Source organism: Sus scrofa, chromosome 13, assembly GCF_000003025.6.
Source record: "Sus scrofa isolate TJ Tabasco breed Duroc chromosome 13, Sscrofa11.1, whole genome shotgun sequence".
NCBI lineage: Eukaryota > Metazoa > Chordata > Mammalia > Artiodactyla > Suidae > Sus > Sus scrofa.
In genome coordinates this window covers 17,765,379-17,784,572 of record NC_010455.5, presented here as the reverse complement: position 1 = coordinate 17,784,572, position 19,194 = coordinate 17,765,379, and the positions used below count along the sequence as shown (strand labels likewise).

Here is a 19,194-nt window from a genome sequence, read left to right as displayed (position 1 = left end):
CTATTAGTGGCTTTTCCAGCTGGTTGCCTTTTTCCTTCTGCCGTGCTTCCCTTTTTATCAGAGACGTCTTCAGATCCTCAGTGTCTCTTTTCTCCACTCCCCTTTGCCTTTCTCAGTCTCTTATACCTTCTTTCCTGATACATGCTACTTCTGGTGAAAATGCATCCCATATAAGTCCCCTTGCCTTATTTTGTGATTAAAAGCCAAGATAGAAATGTGATGATTCCTTCAGTAAATAGCATTTTGAGAAAAGGGTAAAACTAGCATTGCAGGATATTTCAAATGGGTGGATTTTTTTTTTTTTTTTACAACTGTCTGAGCGAATTGTTGAGTGGCAACTTTTTCCTAAAGAAAGGAGGTAGGTAGCTTTTCATTGTAAATATGCCTTCTGTTTTTCCTACGTTTGTGAATTGTCAGTATTACTCCATTTGGGGAAAAGCCTCTCCAGTTGATTGAACCTGAGAGACGTGCATTCACTGTGTTCCAGGAAGGGGGAGGGACCTTCCAGGTGCCTTCACCTGTTACTGGCCTCTGGGTAGAGGCCTCACAGCCCTGGCACTGCAACTTCCAGCTCTGAAGCAAGACGTCAACTGAGGCCAAGGACAGAGAGAGTTCCACAGTCAGACTGTTAAGCCTACGGCTAAGCTTTCTTTCTGCTTCTGTTTGGTTCTAGGAACCAGAACATTTACAGTTTTTTCCTTCCTGGGGTTTTTGTGTCGACTAAGGCTTGTTGCATGGGGGGACACAGGTGTGTGTTGAAGCCTGGTTTCATGACTGTGTTTGGGAGTTCCCTGATGGCTCAGCAAGTTAGGGACCCAGCATTGTTACTGCTGTGACTCTGGTTATAGCTGTTGCATGGGTTCGATCTCTGGCCTGGGAACTTTTGTATACCAAGGGTACAGCCACAAAAAAAAAAAGAAAAGAAAAAAAAGAAAGGAAGGAAGGACTGGGTTTCCCATTTGGTGGACCCCTGATCTTTGCCTTCCTCCTCACTTCTGTTGGATCATCTTTGGCAGTCTCCCAGTCTCAAGCATTAGGGTGGACCAGAAAGTGAAAGGTAATTAACATGCAGCTACTTGATTGCCAACCACTCAGCAACCACATGACAATACTGGATCCCCGTCTTCTTTGCATTTGTATTTGCTGGTATGTTGGTGACCGTCTTTCTCCTTTTGACCTTCTGTGACTTTCTATAGGTGAGGCATATTTTCTCACCTGTCAAACATATCAGTAGTAAAGCACACCAATTGCCTTTGTGCCATTAAGAAAGAGATGCCTGGAGTTCCTGTCGTGGGGCAGCAGAAACAAATCCAACTAGGAACCATGAGGTTGCGGGTTCCATCCCTGGTCTCGATCAATGGGTTAAGGATCCAGCATTGCCCTGAGCTGCGGTGTAGGTCACAGACGCAGCTCGGATCTGGCGTTGCTGTGGCTCTGGCATAGGCCAGCGGCAGTAGCTCCGATTAGACCCCTAGCCTGGGAACCTCCATATGCTGCGGGTGTGCCCCTAGAAAAGACAAAAAGACAAAAAAAAAAAAAAAGAGAGAAAGCTGCCACTTGAACCATGACGCACATCGAGTGTAAGATGAATTCCAATTTCAAAGAGATGTTAAAATGTGAAAATTGGAGTTCCCATTGTGGCTCAGTGGTTAACGAATCCAACTAGGAACCATGAGGCTGAGGGTGTCATCCCTGGCCTTGATCAGTGGGTTAAGGATCTGGTGGTGTTGCCATGAGCTGTGGCTGAGATCTGGTGTTGCTGTGGCTGTGGTGTAGGCCAGCAGCTACAGCTCCGATTAGACCCCTAGCCTGGGAACCTCCACATGCCATGGATGAGGCCCTAGGAAAGACAAAAAGACAAAAAAAAAAAGGTGAAAATTGATGTCTTTGTATTAATGAAATCTAGCTTAGACTTGCATTTTTTAAAATGTATTTATATTTTTGGCCATGTCCACAGCATGTGGAAGTTCCCAGGCCAGGGACTGAACCCACACCACAGCAGTGACCCAAGCCACTGCAGTGATCCTTAAGCTGCTGCACCACAGGAGAACTCCCAACTTGCATCTTGTTTTATCATGTAGTCTTGAGAATCTTTTCTTTCAGAAGAGTAATGCAGTCCCTTTGTTTTCTTCCTCACACTGATGTTTCTTTTTTTGTTAGTCTGTCATGCTTTTTGTTTTCATGTTTCTGTGCTGCTTTTCTTGTTTTCTCTTATTTTGCTATGCAATTTGCATTTCTTTTACTCTTTAGTGTTTCGGGAAAAAATAGGTATATATGTTCTAGTATTAGTTATATTACATTTTTCACAAGGATTTTTTAACTTGTATTTTTCTAATTATCAAAATCAAGAATGACATACTATTTTTTTGACTCTCTCCCTTCATGATGAAGACTCAAAATCAAGTCTTCTTTTTCTTTTTTGGCTGCCCCATGGCATATGGAGTTCCCAGGCCAGGGATCACAGATCCAAGCCGTAGTTGTGACCAATAGCACAGATGCAGCAATGCTGGATTGTTTAACTCATGCGCCCCGCCAGCATCCTGATGCTGCAGAGACGCTACTGATCCCGTTGTACCACAATGGGAACTCCAGACTCAGAATACTTTAATTTCCTTTGTTTCCCTGATATTCTTCCCAATTTTTGGTTATATAATATAGGGGCTATCGTCTTTAGTATTTTAGTATTATCACTTAGGAGTTCCCTTGTGAAGGAGTGGGTTAAGGATTGCGCATTGTCACTGCTATGGTGCAGGTTTGATCTCTGGCCCAGGAACTTCCACATGCCACAGGTGTGGCTAAAAGAAAGTATTGCTTAATAATAGATGATGATGATTAAAACTCTTTACAGTAGTTTTGACTTAATATTCAGTTGAGTAATCACTTTTATAAAAAGCATTTAGATTCAGTTACAGGGCTTGGACAGGGTGAGGTAAGTAAAGTGCCCACTGTGAGCACACATTTAAAGGTGTCAAAGTATTAAGATAAATGATATTTTAATGCAGTATTTTTAAGCCAAAATTAATGCAAAAAAATCCAGGATGAGCAAAATAGCAAAGTCTTTTTTTTTTTTTTTTTGCTTTTTAGGGCCGCACCCACGGCATATGAAGGTTCCCACGCTAGGGGTCAAATCGGAGCTGCAGCTGCTGGCCTACATCACAGCCACAGAAACGTGGGATCCAAGCCACTTTTGCAACCTGTACCATGGTTCACGGCAATGCTGGATCCTTAACCCATTGAGTGAGGCCGGGGATTGAACCTGCATCCCCATTGATGCTTGTCAGATTCGTTAACTGCTGAGCCATGACCAAAACTCCAAAAACAGCAAAATCTTAAAGATAGGATTTTACAGGGTGTAGATAGGATGAAGCAAGTGAAACTGAGTCATTTAAGACATTTTTTTTTTTTTGTATTTTTTTTTTTTTGGCTGCTGCATGTAATGGCTTGGACATGGGATCTTTGTTCCCAAACCAGTAACTGAACCTAGGCCATAGCAGTAAAAGTGCTGCGTCCTAACCACAGGACCACCGGGGAACTCCCTTGGCATTAATTTTGATTTACAAAATACTGCATGAACATACCATTTACCTTGATTACTGAGCATCTTCATGACTTAAATTTTATCTCAAGGCAAATGTCTTTTTATCTCTCCGGAGTCCCAGACCTGCTCAGCTCTGGGTCCAACTGCATTCAGTGCTCACCACCAATCCTTTTATATGACTTACCCAGGCCTGAGTTCTTTTTGTTGTTGTTGTTGTTATTGTTTTGGGTGAACTCGAAGCCTGTGGAAGTTCCTGAGCTAGGGACTGATTCTGTGCCATAGTAGCAACCCAAGCCGCTGGAGTGTCAGTGCCAGATCCTTAAGCTGCTGTGCCGCAGGGAAACTCCCATCTTGAGTTCTTAATTCTGTTTCTTTTCTACGTATTTTGGGATATGTACTTGATTCTTTTTTTACACCAGAAGGTAGAATACTTTCTGAGTCTCTGCAGTGCTGCTGAGAAGGCATACAGTGTGGAAATTTTTTTTTTTTTTTTGGAAGTCTGAGATTTATTTATTTATTTATTTATTTATTTTTTATAATTTTTTTTATTTTCCCACTGTACAGCAAGGGGGTCGGGTTATCCTTACATGTATACATTACAATTACATTTTTTTCCCCACCCTTTCTTCTGTTGCAACATGAGTATCTAGACAAAGTTCTCAATGCTATTCAGCAGGATCTCCTTGTAAATCTATTCTAAGTTGTGTCTGATAAGCCCAAGCTCCCGATCCCTCCCACTCCCTCCTCCTCCCATCAGGCAGCCACAAGTCTCTTCTCCAAGTCCATGATTTTCTTTTCTGAGGAGATGTTCATTTGTGCTGGATATTAGATTCCAGTGATAAGGGATATCATATGGTATTTGTCTTTGTCTTTCTGGCTCATTTCACTCAGGATGAGATTCTCTAGTTCCATCCATGTTGCTGCAAATGGCATTATGTCATTCTTTTTTATGGCTGAGTAGTATTCCATTGTGTATATATACCACATCTTCCGAATCCAATCATCTGTCGATGGACATTTGGGTTGTTTCCATGTCGTGGCTATTGTGAATAGTGCTGCAATGAACATGCGGGTGTATGTGCCTCTTTTAAGTAGAGCTTTGTCCGGATAGATGCCCAAGAGTGGGATTGCGGGGTCATATGGAAGTTCTATGTACAGATTTCTAAGGTGTCTCCAAACAGTTCTCCATAGTGGCTGTACCAGTTTACATTCCCACCAACAGTGCAGGAGGGTTCCCTTTTCTCCACAGCCCCTCCAGCACTTGTTATTTGTGGATTTATTAATGATGGCCATTCTGACTGGTGTGAGGTGATATCTCATGGTAGTTTTGATTTGCATTTCTCTTATAATCAGCGATGTTGAGCATTTTTTCATGTGTTTGCTGGCCATCTGTATATCTTCTTTGGAGAACAGTCTATTCAGGTCTTTTGCCCATTTTTCCATTGATTGATTGGTTTTTTTGCTGTTGGGTTGTATAAGTTGTTTATATATTCTAGAGATTAAGCCCTTGTCAGTTGCATCATTTGAAACTGTTTTCTCCCATTCTGTAAGTTGTCTTTTTGTTTTCTTTTGGGTTTCCTTTGCTGTGCAAAAGCTTTTCAGTTTGATGAGGTCCCATGGGTTTATTTTTGCTCTAATTTCTATTGCTTTGGGAGACTGCCCTGAGAAAATATTCATGATGTTGATGTCAGAGAGTGTTTTGCCTGTGTTCTCTTCTAGGAGTTTGATGGTGTCCTGTCGTATATTTAAGTCTTTCAGCCATTTGGAGTTTATTTTTGTGCATGGTGTGAGGGTGTGTTCTAGTTTCATTGCTTTGCATGCAGCTGTCCAGGTTTCCCAGCAATGCTTGCTGAATAGACTTTCTTTTTCCCATTTGATGTTCTTGTCTCCCTTGTCAAAGATTAATTGACCATAGGTGTCAGGGTTTATTTCCGGATTCTCTATTCTGTTCCATTGGTCTGTCTGTCTGTTTTGATACCAGTACCTACAGTGTGGAATTTAAGAGCATAAACTCTGGGGCCAAGGTGGCCTGGGTTTTCATCTCCATTCTATACCTTACACTTAAGCAAATCTTTGTGCCTCTTGTTTCTTTACTGTCAAGTGGATATAATAGTAGGACCTACCTCATGGGTCATCATTAGGGTTAGATGAGTTAATATATGTACATTTCATGTGATATTTCTTGGCACCCAGCAAGAGCTCAATAAATGCTCTAAAAAGCGGAGGAAAGATAATTCGGCTGAAGGCAAGCATTATCCTCCAGATCTGTAGACTTTTATTTGCATTCTTCTCTTCATCTGTTCACCTTCTGGTGTTTAGTATTTTAGAAAAATCCAAGACTAGCTTGATTTTTTTTTTTTCCCTTAAGGCAAATCTAACTTTTCTGCCTAAATGATTGGAAAATTTTTCTCCTCATTTTTTAAAAAATTCCAAAATGTTGCCAAACTTCATGAGCCAGGCATTCATTATACTATCCTATTTTTGTATGTGTTTGAAACTTCAGTAATAAAAAGCCTAAGAAAGCATTGCCAAGCTGTGTCTAAATGTGAGTCTTTTTTTTTTTTTTTTTTTTTTTTTGGTCATACCTGCAGCATGCGGAAGTTTCCAGGCCCGGGATTGAACCTGCACCACAGCTGTGGCAATACCAGATCCTTAACCTGCTGTACCACCAGGGAACTCATAGATGTGAGTCTTTTCCCATTGGTTTTGCTAGACTGTGGCAGGCTGTTTCAACAGGACCCTTCAACTCAGGCTCTGTTGCTTTCTCTTTTTTTTAATTAAAAAAAAAATAAAACAATTTTTGGCCCTGCCTGTGGCATATGGAAGTTTCCAGGCCAGGGATTGAACCTGTGCCATAGCAGTGACCCAAGCTGCTGTAGTGACAATGCCAGATCCTTACTCACTGCACCACAAGGAACTTGAGGCTCTGTTTCTTCTGTCATTGTTGTAGTTTCTGTTGCGCTGATCTGATCTCTTTACTTTAGGATCCCTTTTGTGTATCTCCTCTCCTCTTGTATCTTCTCTCTCATTTTCATGCCCTTTGCAGCTACAAATCAGTAGAACTTCCCTTGACACACTACTTACTTGACTTTCTACAGTGTTGATTCTACTTTTTTCTCATTTCAGTGATACCTTTAATTCTACTAATGTGGACTTCATTTCCCCATGATAATTCCTTTGTGCCTCCATCTCCTTCACGTCAGCCTGTTTTCTTCTTGTAGCTCTCTGTTCTTCTCTCGTAGAGGCTACTTTATTATGTATTGTCAGGATATTCCTTTCTTGATGTTCTCTCAGACACCTTACATTAGAAATTTCAGAGCTCTATCATTCCTCTAAGCCCTCTAAGTATCTTTCCGAAGATGCTGTTTCTTTTCCCAAGCTCTCTACAGTCATTTTCAATTACTCTGTTTTGGAATTTTCCTAACTCAAGACAAGTCTGTCCAGACTCCCAAACCAGGGGTCAGTGATTAGAGTAGCTGGCCTAATCTGAGGTGGGCCTCTCTCCTATATTCACTCAGTGGTTCTTTGATGTTCTGAATCCATCGAATGCACAGAAGACTACATTTCCCAGCGTGCACTGCCGCCTTCCCTCTTACTATCCTGGTCTTGGTCTACCTTAGGATGCTGCGTATCATGGCCAGGCCAGACTCTACTTCCTGCCCCATTCCTAGTCATCATCTCTGAATGATAGTGGGAAGGGGAGGGAGAAGCAGAATTGAGGTGTGGGAGTAACGGATGGAGCTCTGTCCTGATTGCCTAGGAGCGTAGATCTAATTTTCCCCCCCTAGTGCTTTTTAAGCTTTCATAATTACTCTAGAGGACATTTACCACTTGTATAATAAAATGTCAAAAAAGTAGTAATATTTATGAGACAGCTGCCCACTATTTAAGTTCTGAATCCAACTTCAGGTCTCTGAGCAGGAGTTGGTTAGCAGGACAGCTAAGAAGTATCTTTCCCACAACATTGTAAATCAACTATATTTTTTAAAAATGTAAAAAAGAATCTTTACAGTTTTCTTACTGGAGATTCTAATGTTTTGGAACTCTGGGCTCATTTTCTTAGTCCAGCCCTGGCTGCCTTATTATTTATCTATCCTTAGCTTATCCTTCAACCTTTGATTTTAGTTGTGAGTTTTTACTTTTTTAAAAATACCAGAGACTGATATAGGGATGCCTTCCCCCCGCCAAAAAAAAAAAAAAAAAAAAAAAGTGGTAAAATACACATGTCAAAAAATTTCCCATCCTAGGGAGTTCCTGTCATGGCTCAGTGGTTAACGAACCTAACTAGCATCCATGAGGATGCGGGTTTGATCCCTGGCCTCGCTTCTTGAAATTGACCATCTCTGAAAGTCTTAATGGCGTTGCCATGAGCTGTGGTGTAGGTCGAAGCTACACCACAACTTGGCATGCTGAAGGATCCCGAGCTGCTGTAGCTCTGGCATAGACCGGTGGCTATGGCTCCAATTTGGACCCCTAGCTTGGGAGCCTCCATATGCCGCAGGTGCGGCCCTAAAAAGGCAAGAGAAAAAAAAATTCCCATCCTAACCATTTTTAAGTTTACAACTCAGGAGTGTTAAATACATTCATATTATTGTGCAGCCTATCTCTAGAACTCTTTGCATCTTGCAAAACTGAATCCCTACACCCATTAGACAGTAATTCTCCTTCCTACCACCACCCCTGTACCCCCACTCTGTCCCTGGTCCCTCTCCATCCCCATTCTACTTACCTTCATCTTGAAACCTACACATTTCTTGAAATTGACCATCTCTGAACGTCTTAATGGTCTTTCACTCATCCGGCACAGATTTAATGAGCACATACTCCCTAGATCGCCTTCTAGGTTCTGGGGATACAGCAGTGAGGGAGGGCAGTATTTGTCCCTGTTTTCAAGGAGCTGACTTTCTAGGGAGAAGAGTAAGGCAGGCAGTGAATGAAAGAACACGGTGAGTTCAGATAGCTGTAAGAGCGAGAGACAGGAAACTGATGGGACAGCGGTGCCTCTGCAATGCTGCTGTGGCCAGCGAAGTCCCCAGGGTCCTCTCTGAGCAAGCAGTGATGGAGCCGACTCCAGGATTCACACACGAGACCTGCTCCCCATATAGAGAAGCTGGAGGATGGCAGTATGAGCAGGGAAATGGCACACAAAACGGCTGTCAATCATTCAAGACATGGAAAAAACACAGCTTCACTTGAGCTAAGCAAGGAGCTGGGATAGAATGAGGAGATGCTGGGCAGCTCCCAAACCAGGCAGTTAGACAATGTTCCTGTTGCCACAAGGAGCACTTGAAGCTTTGAAGCTGCAGAGCTTAATACTTGACATTAAAAAAAAAAAAAAAAAAAAAAAAAAGGGTGGGGGGAGTTTTCTTCATGGCTCAGCGGTAGCAAACCAGGTTAGTATCCATGAGGACATGGGTTGGATTCCTGGCCTTGCTCAGTGGGTTAAGTAAGGATCTGGTGTTGCCATGAGCTGCAGTGTAGGTCGCAGACACAGCTCCGATCTGGCATTGCTTTGGCTGAGCAAGGTATAGGCCGACAGCTACAGCTCAGACTTGACCCCTAGCCTGGGAATTTCCATATGCCGAGGGTGCAGCCTAAAAAGATTAAAAATATTAAAAAAATTTTTTTAAATTAAAAACAAAGGTTTTGTGGAAGAATCTGCTTGGGTATGGACATACACAGCCCTCTCATCTGCCTCTGTTGTTTTGTTTCCATCAGCCAGATTCCCTCATGGGTTAAGTTAGGGGTACTTGAAGCTTTTCCTTTGAGTAACTACTGAAACAGTTATTAATTACCATCTGGGTGGACCATCTGAAGTACTAGAGAGGGGTTAAGTTCAAGTTCACATGAGGCAGATCTGCACTTGAGCCCACCTTACCATCATCACTTTTACCCGCTCTTGGGCTGAGAACAGAATCTCCAGATTCAGCTGTTTGGAACCTATTCTTACTCTAATGTCAGAATTGCTATAGGGTCAAGAAATCTGCCTCTTATTACTCCTGTCCCCCTTAGTAAGCATATACAGCTGTTTTGTAATAGCCCATGGCTCTTGAAATGATCTGTATGAGAGTTACAAAGGGTTGTGGTTTTTTTTTTCCTTCAGGATTGAGGGAAGTTTAGAAAATTGCTTTATAGGAGTTCCCTGGTGGCTCAGTGGGATAAGGATCCAGTGTTGTCAGTGCTGTGGCTTGGGTTTGATCCCTAGTTCAGGAACTTCAACATGCTGCTGTGGGTGTGGCCAAAAAAAAAAAAAAGAAAAAGAAAAAGAAAAATGCTTTATAAACACCAGTCTGGTAACCCCAAAAATGTTTTTGCTAGAAAGCCATAACCACATCCATCCTCAGTGATGTGGCTTCCTGACTTCTGCCACCCCAGACACATCTAATGGCTGAGGCCATGTTGTGTAATCACACTGGATGTGTCTTTTCTATTCTATGGTCAGCTGGAATTCAAACTGCATTTTGAGCAGCCCATATCTAATAAAATTTGACTTCTGTTTTTTATTGTCAGTATTTAGAAATATTTTTAAAAACTTAAGAAATAAAAACACCCTTAAGAAAATATGGCCTTGGAGTTCCCTGGTGGCTTGGTGGGTTAAGGACCTGGTGGTGTCACTGCAAGGGTCCAGCTCATTGCTGTGATGTGGGGTTTGATGCCTGGCATGGAAGCTTATGCCTGCTGTGGCATGGCCAAAAGATAAAAAGGAAAGAGGGAAGGAAGGAGGGAAGGAAAAAGGAAGAGAGAGGGAGGGAGGAAGAAAAAAAGAAAGGAAGGGAGGAAGGAAGGAAGGATATATGGCCTTGGTAAAATGTGAATTGTTTTTGTCCCAGGACAGGGAGCATCACAGCCTGTGGTGGTTCTGATATGGGTATGATGTGGAAATTAATTTATAAATAGGTGATCCGAATTGACTCTTGGTACCTCATTCAAATCAAGTCCCAATTAAATCTACCCAGGTCCACTTAAAATTGGGCTCACTTCAAGGTGGTCTCCATACACAGTGAGGCAGTGATGTTTCTTGAGCTGTAAATGGAAAATACTTGGCATCATTCTAAGTCTTTATTTCAGAAAACATCCTGGGATGGCACGGGCCCAAGTCACACTCCACAGAGCAGCTGAAAAATGGGACACTCAGCTCTTTGCCATCAGCCAGTGCCAGCATCACCTGGGCCATTTTACCCAACTCAGCTGAGGACGAACAAACCTTCCCATCAGAGCCAGAGGTAAGCTTGCCGTCCTCTCCTAGCACTTGCGTGGCTTGTGTTAGCGCTTGTTCAGAACTAGAGTGATTGTATTTGTAACTTGCTCATCTCTGGGTTTTAAGAGGAGACCAATTATAAAACGGAGGCATTGCCCAGGGAGAGAAAATCGGCTCTCTGGGCACGCCTGGCACTTCTGTTCTGGTGCCTGGCAGGTGCCAGGGTGGTGGGTGGGGTATATTGTGAGCCTAACGATGGGGAAATCTCCTGTTTTCATTGAAACGGGAGTCATTTTCACATCTAGTGGGAGAAAATTCTAACACACCCGTTAAGGCCACTCCTGTTGACATGATGGGAGCAGTTACAATATATTATGTCGCTCCCCTGAAAATTGGCTTCTTTGTGTGATTGTGCCAGTAACACGAGCTCCTGCCTCACATGCTCGATTCCTGCATGCTGCAGAACCGGGCCGGGCCCGTGGGCAGTGGCTGGGACTTTTCTAGGCATTGCATGGCAGCCCAGGTCCAGGAGGAGCAGCCCTGCAGACCTTAGCAGCCAGCCAGGCCCCCACAGGCTCCCTGGACCCTGTCATCCGCCCGCACGATGCTCCTAACTGCCTCTAAGTGGCAGCAGGAGGGAGGTCAAATGCAGCCTTCCTTTTGTCAATTTCACCTTGTGTCAAGAATGAATTTCTGTTTTTCTTCTTTGGATGCATGTGTCCTGTTGACACCATCTGGGGCACCAGGCTGGGACCTGCTTCACCTGGATGTTATAGGTGGTTCTACATTTGAATTGAAATCGGTTCAAATCAATTCAACTGAAAATTGTAAAACACTCACAAAATCTATATTGTAAGGTTGCAAGTCCTCAGGCAGCTCCTTCAATCCAATGGTCTTGGTTATCCACTGATACGTTTCTCCAAGCTTCACATGATTCTATTCTCTGATGGTGACGTGGTAGCTTAGGTCTTACAGAGGCAGGATCAGCCTGCCTATGAGTATTTCACCAGCATCTATAAGGTGCCTTGTGCATTATGAGGTGGTGGGGGATGGGAGATTTGGAAAGACATTTGCTGCTACCTATACCCCAAGTTTCAGGTTGGAAAACACTTGCAGCTGACATGTAGATGTGTTGGAAGGTAAGTTGGCAACTGAGAAAATGATTGGAGCCTTGCTCTCAGGTAGCTTTTTGAGAAACTCGGGTGGGGGAATGTTTGAGGAGGGGTGCTTAGCTGCCAAGGGGCTGAGAACGACAATCCCTTTCATTCCCTTGGATAAGAACCTTTAGGAATTTATACTGTAACACACATACTTAAATCTCACTCTAGAGGGAAATTAAAAGAGTAGAGAAGTTATTAGATCTTGAGAAATAATTGTTAAGATCCTCATTTCCAGTAGCATCTTGGGCAAAACTTAACAGGGGCTATAACCTAATAAGCTTATTATTGGGGCTGGTGATCTGATTCATTCTGAGTCCCTCGTAGTGTGTGTTCTGTTTTTCCTATAGGTGCTTCCTCCAACCCTGAAGTTGGAGAACCAGGTCTATTCTTTTTACAAAAAAATTTATTGCCCACTTTGCTTTGCCATTCAGTAGCATCGGCAGAAGATAACGTATTACTGTCCATAGCTAGCTCCCAAGTTCAGCTTTTTAAAAACACTGAATTCCCTGGTGGCACATCGGGTTAAAGATCTGGTATTGTCACTGCTGTGGCTCTTGTTACTTCTACATGCTGTGGGTGTGGCAAAAAAAAAAAAAAAAAAAAAAAAAAAAAGGCTTGAAGGAAAAGAATTAGGCAGGACTTTTTTCCCCTTAAGTTAGGAATAATCGTTAATTTCCAGTTGTTTTTGCTCTTAATCGTTTTGTTAGAACAGCAGAAGATATTTTCTGGAAATCCCTTAAAGCAGTGAGAGGCCTATGGGTGTGTTACAGGTGTGATTGTTTTCTGAGAAGGATGAATTCGAATTCTTTGGAAAAGACTTCCCTCATTTTTTCCAGGGATGACTCGGGTAGATGATTGTTGCAACCCAAACAGCTAGTATGGGTTGGATACAATTTTCATTTTAGGCTTTGTGCTTTGTCATTTTTTTTTTTTTTTTCCTGGTGGTAGTAGTTGAAGAAGTTAGCCATAGCCACACCATAGTTTTCCTGTCGGAAAAAGGAAAATATCTCCATGGCCTCCTTTTGGTACAGTTTGGAGAGAAACCCAAGAAGGAATGAAGTGAAATTCTTAAAGGTTAACAATGCCCTGTGAGAAGGTTCCTTATCCCTTTCGATATAGAGTATCTAGATACTATGTTGAGTGGTCATTGGGAGACCAAGCATTGTAGTGATGGTGGTACTTTAGCTAAAAATTATCTTCTGGTTTATTGCTTGGATCATGTTAGGTCTTTAGGGGCATAAATTAGGATATAAAAGGTACCTCACTCCAGTGTGTGTGTGTGTGTGTGTGTGTGTGTGTGTTTAATGCCATCAAGCAGTTAACTTGATCAATTCTCATTGGATACAGACTGGGTATCCTACAGTTCAACTCAATATTGATACTGTCTGCCTGGAGAAAGCATCGGATCCCACAGGTTAAGGGCTCAGTCCTACAAGACCACCCCTGGCTCCCGACTTCAGATACCATCACAAGTCCAGGGTGTCACCTGTGCTTGTGTCACCTGTGCTGCGTCAACCTGTGGTTGGTTCTGACCAACCAGGCTCCCATGTCCTCCTCCTCAGGCTTGATTAATGTGCTAGAGCAGCTCACAGAATGCAGAGAAACATTTACTAGTTTATTATACTAAAGGATGTCGTTCAGGAACGATGGACCAGATGCTTAGGGCAAGGGATGTGGGAAGGAGCTCGGAGTTTCCACGCCCCTGCACCACCCTCCCCGCACCTCCAGGCGTTCACCAGTTGGAAAGCTCTCAGAACACTTTTCTTCAGGGTTTTTATGGAGGCTTCATCACATAGGCATGATGGATTAAATTCTTGACCAGTGGTGGTTCTCCTGTGATGAAAGCACCTCTAGTCCCTCTCCCCTTCCGAAGTCAGCAGATAAAACCCAAAGCTCAAACCCTCTCTTTAGGAGATTGGCTCAGCTGGTAACCATCTCCCTCCTTCGGAGACCTAGGGGCTTTCTAGAAGCCATCCATTAACATAACAAAAGACACTTTTTATCTCTCTCAACTCTTAATTCCAAGGGTTGTAGGAGCTCTGTGGCCAAAATAGGAACAAAAATCAAATACAGGAGTTCCCCAGTGGTTCAGTGGGTTAAGGATCTGGCACTGTCACTGCTGTGGCATGGGTTCAGCTCCTGGCCTGGGAACTTGTGAATGCCATGGGCATGGCCAAAAAAAGCAAATATATGTATTTTAATCATAAATCACAGTGTCACACTCCCTTCCCCTGGTTCTGGCTTACCATGAAGTAACTTAGAGATATCTGGAAAATGAATGTGTTTTCAAGCTCTGTCTCATTCTCAACAGAATAGAATCAAAGGCCAGTGTGTATTTAATCCATGAGTAAGAATTGTGCTTGGCTCTGTTATCAAATGCAGTAATCTCAACATTTTATTCTCCTGGGGCTGGAGCTAACTGCATGTGAAAATGAAATATTCTTCCATAATGCAATGAGTTAGGGTCTTGGTTTCCCTGTCAGTAGAACAGTATTTCAACTCTCTGAACACCGCTTGAAATGCAAGCTTAGACAGAAAAAAGTTTGTGCTATGTTTTCTTTGTCGAAGGATGTCTTCTTTCAGGACAGAGGGACACTGGGCCTGGCTCTCTTGACCTTCATCAACATTCCCGACTGGAAACCTAACAACTCAAATTCCTGTCTCAGGCTCTCTCCCAGTGATGCCTCATAATGCACGACAGTTTCCTCAGTGCATTCGTGTGAGATCTGGAAGCTGATCTGGAGGCCAGATTCCTCCTGCTGGTGCTGCTGGCAGATGAGGTCACGGGTGTGTGTTTAGAGGCGGGTGCAGTGGCCAGACTCCTTGTTCTGGGGCCTCTGTGCGCCCTGCATTGGCTGGAGAGGCTGTTGTGGGGGCCATGGCAGCAGCTTCCCAACACTTTGACCAAGGGCACCTGCAATGCTGTGTCCTGGGATTAAAAAGTCTAAGGGGATGCTTCTGTTCCTCCAGACCAGGGCTGCTGTAAGCACCTAGTTCCCCTATCAGATCCCTTTCTGATGGAAATACTTGGAGTGGTGTCCATGCCCAGCGCTGGCTCCTGACTGGCTGGGCTATTGGAATAAGAAAGCAGAGAGTGACATGGGGACAATCCTGAATGACACCTCACATGTCACCATGTTTACCCGCCTTTTTGGAGGGACAAAAACCTTAATTTTTGTCTTCAAAGTCAGGTTTCTTGAGGTGTAATTCATAAGTAGTAAAGCTCACCCTTTAAAATCCGATGGTATCACTTCTCTACTTTGATTCGTTTAAACGGTTCCATCCCTTTCCAAGACTTCCTTCTCTTCCTTTATATTGAACTCCCCCTCTAGCCCTCGGCAATGGCTCATCTGTTTTCTGTCCTCTCAGTTTTTGCCTTTTCTGGAACGCCATGTAAATGGAGTCCTGTGGTGTGTTCTCAGTGAGTCTGACTTCCTTTGTTTAGTGTAATGCCTGCTGTGTTAATCATTTGAGGCGATTCTGTGGTGCCCAGACACCTAGCCCTGGCCTGGGGATGAGATGAAGAGTCAGTCCGATTAATCCCTCCCTGGGCCCTCCAAGCAGGGGTCTTGAAGCCCTTCTCAGGAGCTCACCGTCAGCTCCCATCAACCCCTGAGTTGACTGTTTAGAAGACTGCCTGGTTAATTGTCTGAATCACAGTGGCAGCAATGCTATTAAGAGACCACACACCCCACAACCCCACACCCACATCTAGCAGGAAGACTTCTCATAATACCCCTAAGTACTACGAACTGGGTCTGCATATAAATTAGCCAGATGGGCTTTGGTTAGAAAATTGCAGAATTTAATTTTCAAGGAAGCATGTCATAATCCCCCCTTCCCCAGGAGGAAATTGTTTTACAAATAAAACAAAGAAACAGAAAAGATTTTGCTGAATTTTGTCTCAAGAATTTTTATGCCCTTGGTTAATTGTTCTTGCACTGAACTTTTGAACCACTTAACATATAAAGCTGTCGGTTTTGAAACCCTGACACTCAACTTGAAGGCTGACCCATCTAATCCTCTCAACCATTTTTATCATTTTTTGGTCCCCACCTCCACATACATCAATCTGCCTACCTGTAGGAGTTCTCCTGGGATGCAGGAGGTTAAGGATCTGCTGGTGTTACTGCAGTGGGTTGCTGCACTATTGTGGATCACTGCTCTGGTGCAGGTTCGATCCCTGGCCTGGGAACTTCTGAGTGCTTCGGTCACAACCAAAAACAAACAAACCAAAAAAACACAAAAAAATCCATCTACCTGATAGATGTTGATTGAGCCTAAGAAACAGGTGACAGGTTTTTGAAAATTAGGTAATACGCTGTTTTGATCCTTTGGATAGTTCTTTTAAAAATTTTATTATTTTTTAAATTTTTGGCTGTAGAAGTAGCATGTGGAAGTTCCCAGGCCAGGGATCAGACCTGCACTACAGCAGGAACAACACTGAGTCGTTAACCCACTGAGCCACCAGGGAACACCTGGATAATTCTTTTAACACAAGCTTTTATGTATTTATTATTTTTTTAATTTTTTGGGGGGTCTTTGTCTTTTTTAGGCCGCACCTTCGGCATATGAAAGTTCCCAGGCTAGGGGTCTAATCAGAGCTGCTGCTGCCAGCCTACACCACAGCCACAGCAACGCCAGATCTGAGCTGCATCTGCGACCTACATCACAGCTCATGGCAACGCCAGATCCTTAACCCATTAAGCGAGGCCAGGGATCGAACGTGCAACCTCATGGTTCCTAGTGGGATTTGTTTCTGCTGCACCACGATGGGAACTCCAACACAAACTTTTAACCTTACAGATTTGTTGAAAATATTTGACACTTATTTGTTGTCACCTGTTTGAGCATATTTCCTTATAATGGTTGAAAGTCATTTTAGTGAATTCTGTGCTAACTCTGCAAAGTCTAGTTCTAAATGGTTGCTGTACTAGGAAATGTTGTTGGTTATGATCACATTTGCACTTTGTTACAAGTAAGTCTGTGGTGATATGATTACCCCTTCCTACTCCACTTCCCGTCCTGTCATCAGAGAGTTGATTGCGTCTTCTTCCCAGATCTTATAGGACAGACATTTTTGCCCTCCTTGACCTTTGAGTCATTAAATCTTAGAATAGTCTTTAGGGGTCAGATGGCCACTCCCCAAAATGGAGTTTCTGACAGACTTGCTTAAAGTTCCAGATCTCCTGATCCGTGATAGAGGCAAAATGGATTTCTAGACTTTTTCTCCCAAGCCAGTACCCTTTCCTATATACCACACCATCTCCTGCATCCAGGAGGATTCTTTTAGCTACCAATGACTGAGACGCCAACATTTAGTAGCTCAAGCAATAGCTCCATTTAATTTTCTCACCCAATAAGAATTCTACCAGTGCGTGGTCTCAGGTTTGTTGCAGTCACTCCAGATGGCCTCAAAGACACAGGCTCCTGGAAAACTGCCTGGAGGTTTCTCAAAAAATCAGAACTACTGATGATCCAGAAAATAGCATTTTTGTGTATTTAATGAAAAAAAAAAAAAACCTCTAGGAAGGTTCCTGGGATATTTGTACCCCAGTGTTCACAGCAGCATTTTTCATAATAGCCAAGTGGTGGAAACAACTCAAATGGATGAATGAATAAAGAAAATGTGGTATAAATCTACAATGGATTCTTATTCAGCCTTTTTTTTTTTTTTTTTTTTTAAGGGCTGCACCTGTGGCATATGGAAATTCCCAGACTGGGGATCGAACCGGTGCCTCTGCAGCAATATTCAGCCTTTAGAATGAAAGAATCCTGTCTTACGCAGCAATAGGAGTGAACCTTTACAAGTTGCTTCCTCACAAGTTTGCTCTGATCCTAGCATAGGAAGTAGTAATTATTCATCTTCTCAGTTATGTGTTCATTCTTCAAACATTAATTGAGCTACTCTGTGCTGACCATTGAATGAAGGACTCCTAAGTTTAGCAGATCTTCATAGCTCAGTACTGTGAGCTGAATTGTGCAACTCCCTGTCCACAAATTCCTATGTGGAAGCCTTAACCTCCAATATGACTGTATCTGAGGGTTAGGTCTTAGAAGACAGTTAAGGTTTAAATGAGGTCATAAGGGGGGCCCTAATCCAATAGGACTGTAGCCTTATAAGAGGAGAAGAGGGAGACCTCTCTTCTTTCTCCACTCTGTGAGGATAGAGCAAAAGGCAGCCGTCTGTAAGCCAGAAAGAGAGCCCTCACCAGAAGCCCCTGGTCTTGGACTCCCAGCCTCCGGAACTGTAAGAGACTAACCAACCAGTCTGTGGTATTTTGTTGGCCTGAGCTAAGATACTCAGTTTATTTTATTAACTCCTGTGCTTTTTTTCACAATAGTTATTACTTTTGCTATCTTGGGTTTAGAAGCGGGAGAAACGGTCTTTAGCCAAGTGGTGTTTCCAGGTTAGGTTGCCAGCACCAGGGAGCTGCTGGTGGTCGGTGGCCCCGCGGCTGTTGTGACCACCTGTGAGATGCGGGGAATGTGGAGGTGTGTTTCTGTGGGGCTCACACAGGCTCTGGTGTCTCCCATGGCTGACAGAAAAGGCTTTTTTCTGCCCTCCTTTCTTCTTAACAAATTAATAGCAAACACCATCACCCATAAGCCTAAGCTTTGTATGCATTTTTCAAGGGCTTCTTGAACTTGGCTTCTGGCTGAATTAATGAGCTCTCTGAGACTATAGGCCTGACAGCATAATTTCCTGTGCAGTGTGGGGGCTTCATTTCGTTATGTATTTTTCAAGGACTTTTTTCCCTTCTTTCCTTTCCTTCTTCCTCTTCCTTTCTGGTGATAATAAGTTTCGTTTCTTAGCTGGTGTTGCTTTATGAGAGAGAGGTGGGGTGCGTGGAAAGCCCCCAGGCTCACCTTACAGTTGGGGAGGTGTAGGGCGTGCTAGGACAGTGTCACATTGACTGTGGGAGCCTGAGGGCTTTAAAACACTGCAGTGTTTAGTTATGGTTGTCCTTCCCTGTCCCTCCCCTTCTTCCCCCTTCCCCCCTCCCATTGCCCTCTCCCTTTCTCCCTCCCCCTCCTCCTCCCCTCCCGGCTCCTTCTCTCTCTCCTCTTCTTCCTCCCCCACTTACCCTCTCTCCCCCTCTTCCTCTTCTTGCTGCCTTCCTATCAGTCCTGTTACCACAAAGGGAGAAAGTCAGATCTGAACCAGAGGCAAATAGTTGAAGAGATTGTAGCCATGTGCTATGATCAATTTTAGTGTTCTGTCAAATTGGGTAGTTATTCTCTTTCTAACAATGTGGCCCAAACTTTACAACTGCCTCCGCTTCCCCCTTGCTATC

The 19,194-nt window shown here is 43.4% G+C and overlaps 1 protein-coding gene across 1 annotated transcript in view; it reads left to right on the top strand.

Annotated features, from left to right (window-relative positions):
- OSBPL10 (oxysterol binding protein like 10) overlaps positions 1-19,194 on the top strand; it is a 381,121-nt gene that overhangs the window by 247,716 nt on the left and 114,211 nt on the right. Inside the window, exon 6 of the mRNA XM_003483138.4 lies at positions 10,607-10,761. Within this exon, the coding sequence (XP_003483186.2) occupies positions 10,607-10,761 (155 nt within the window). The remainder of the gene's footprint in view (positions 1-10,606; positions 10,762-19,194) is intronic.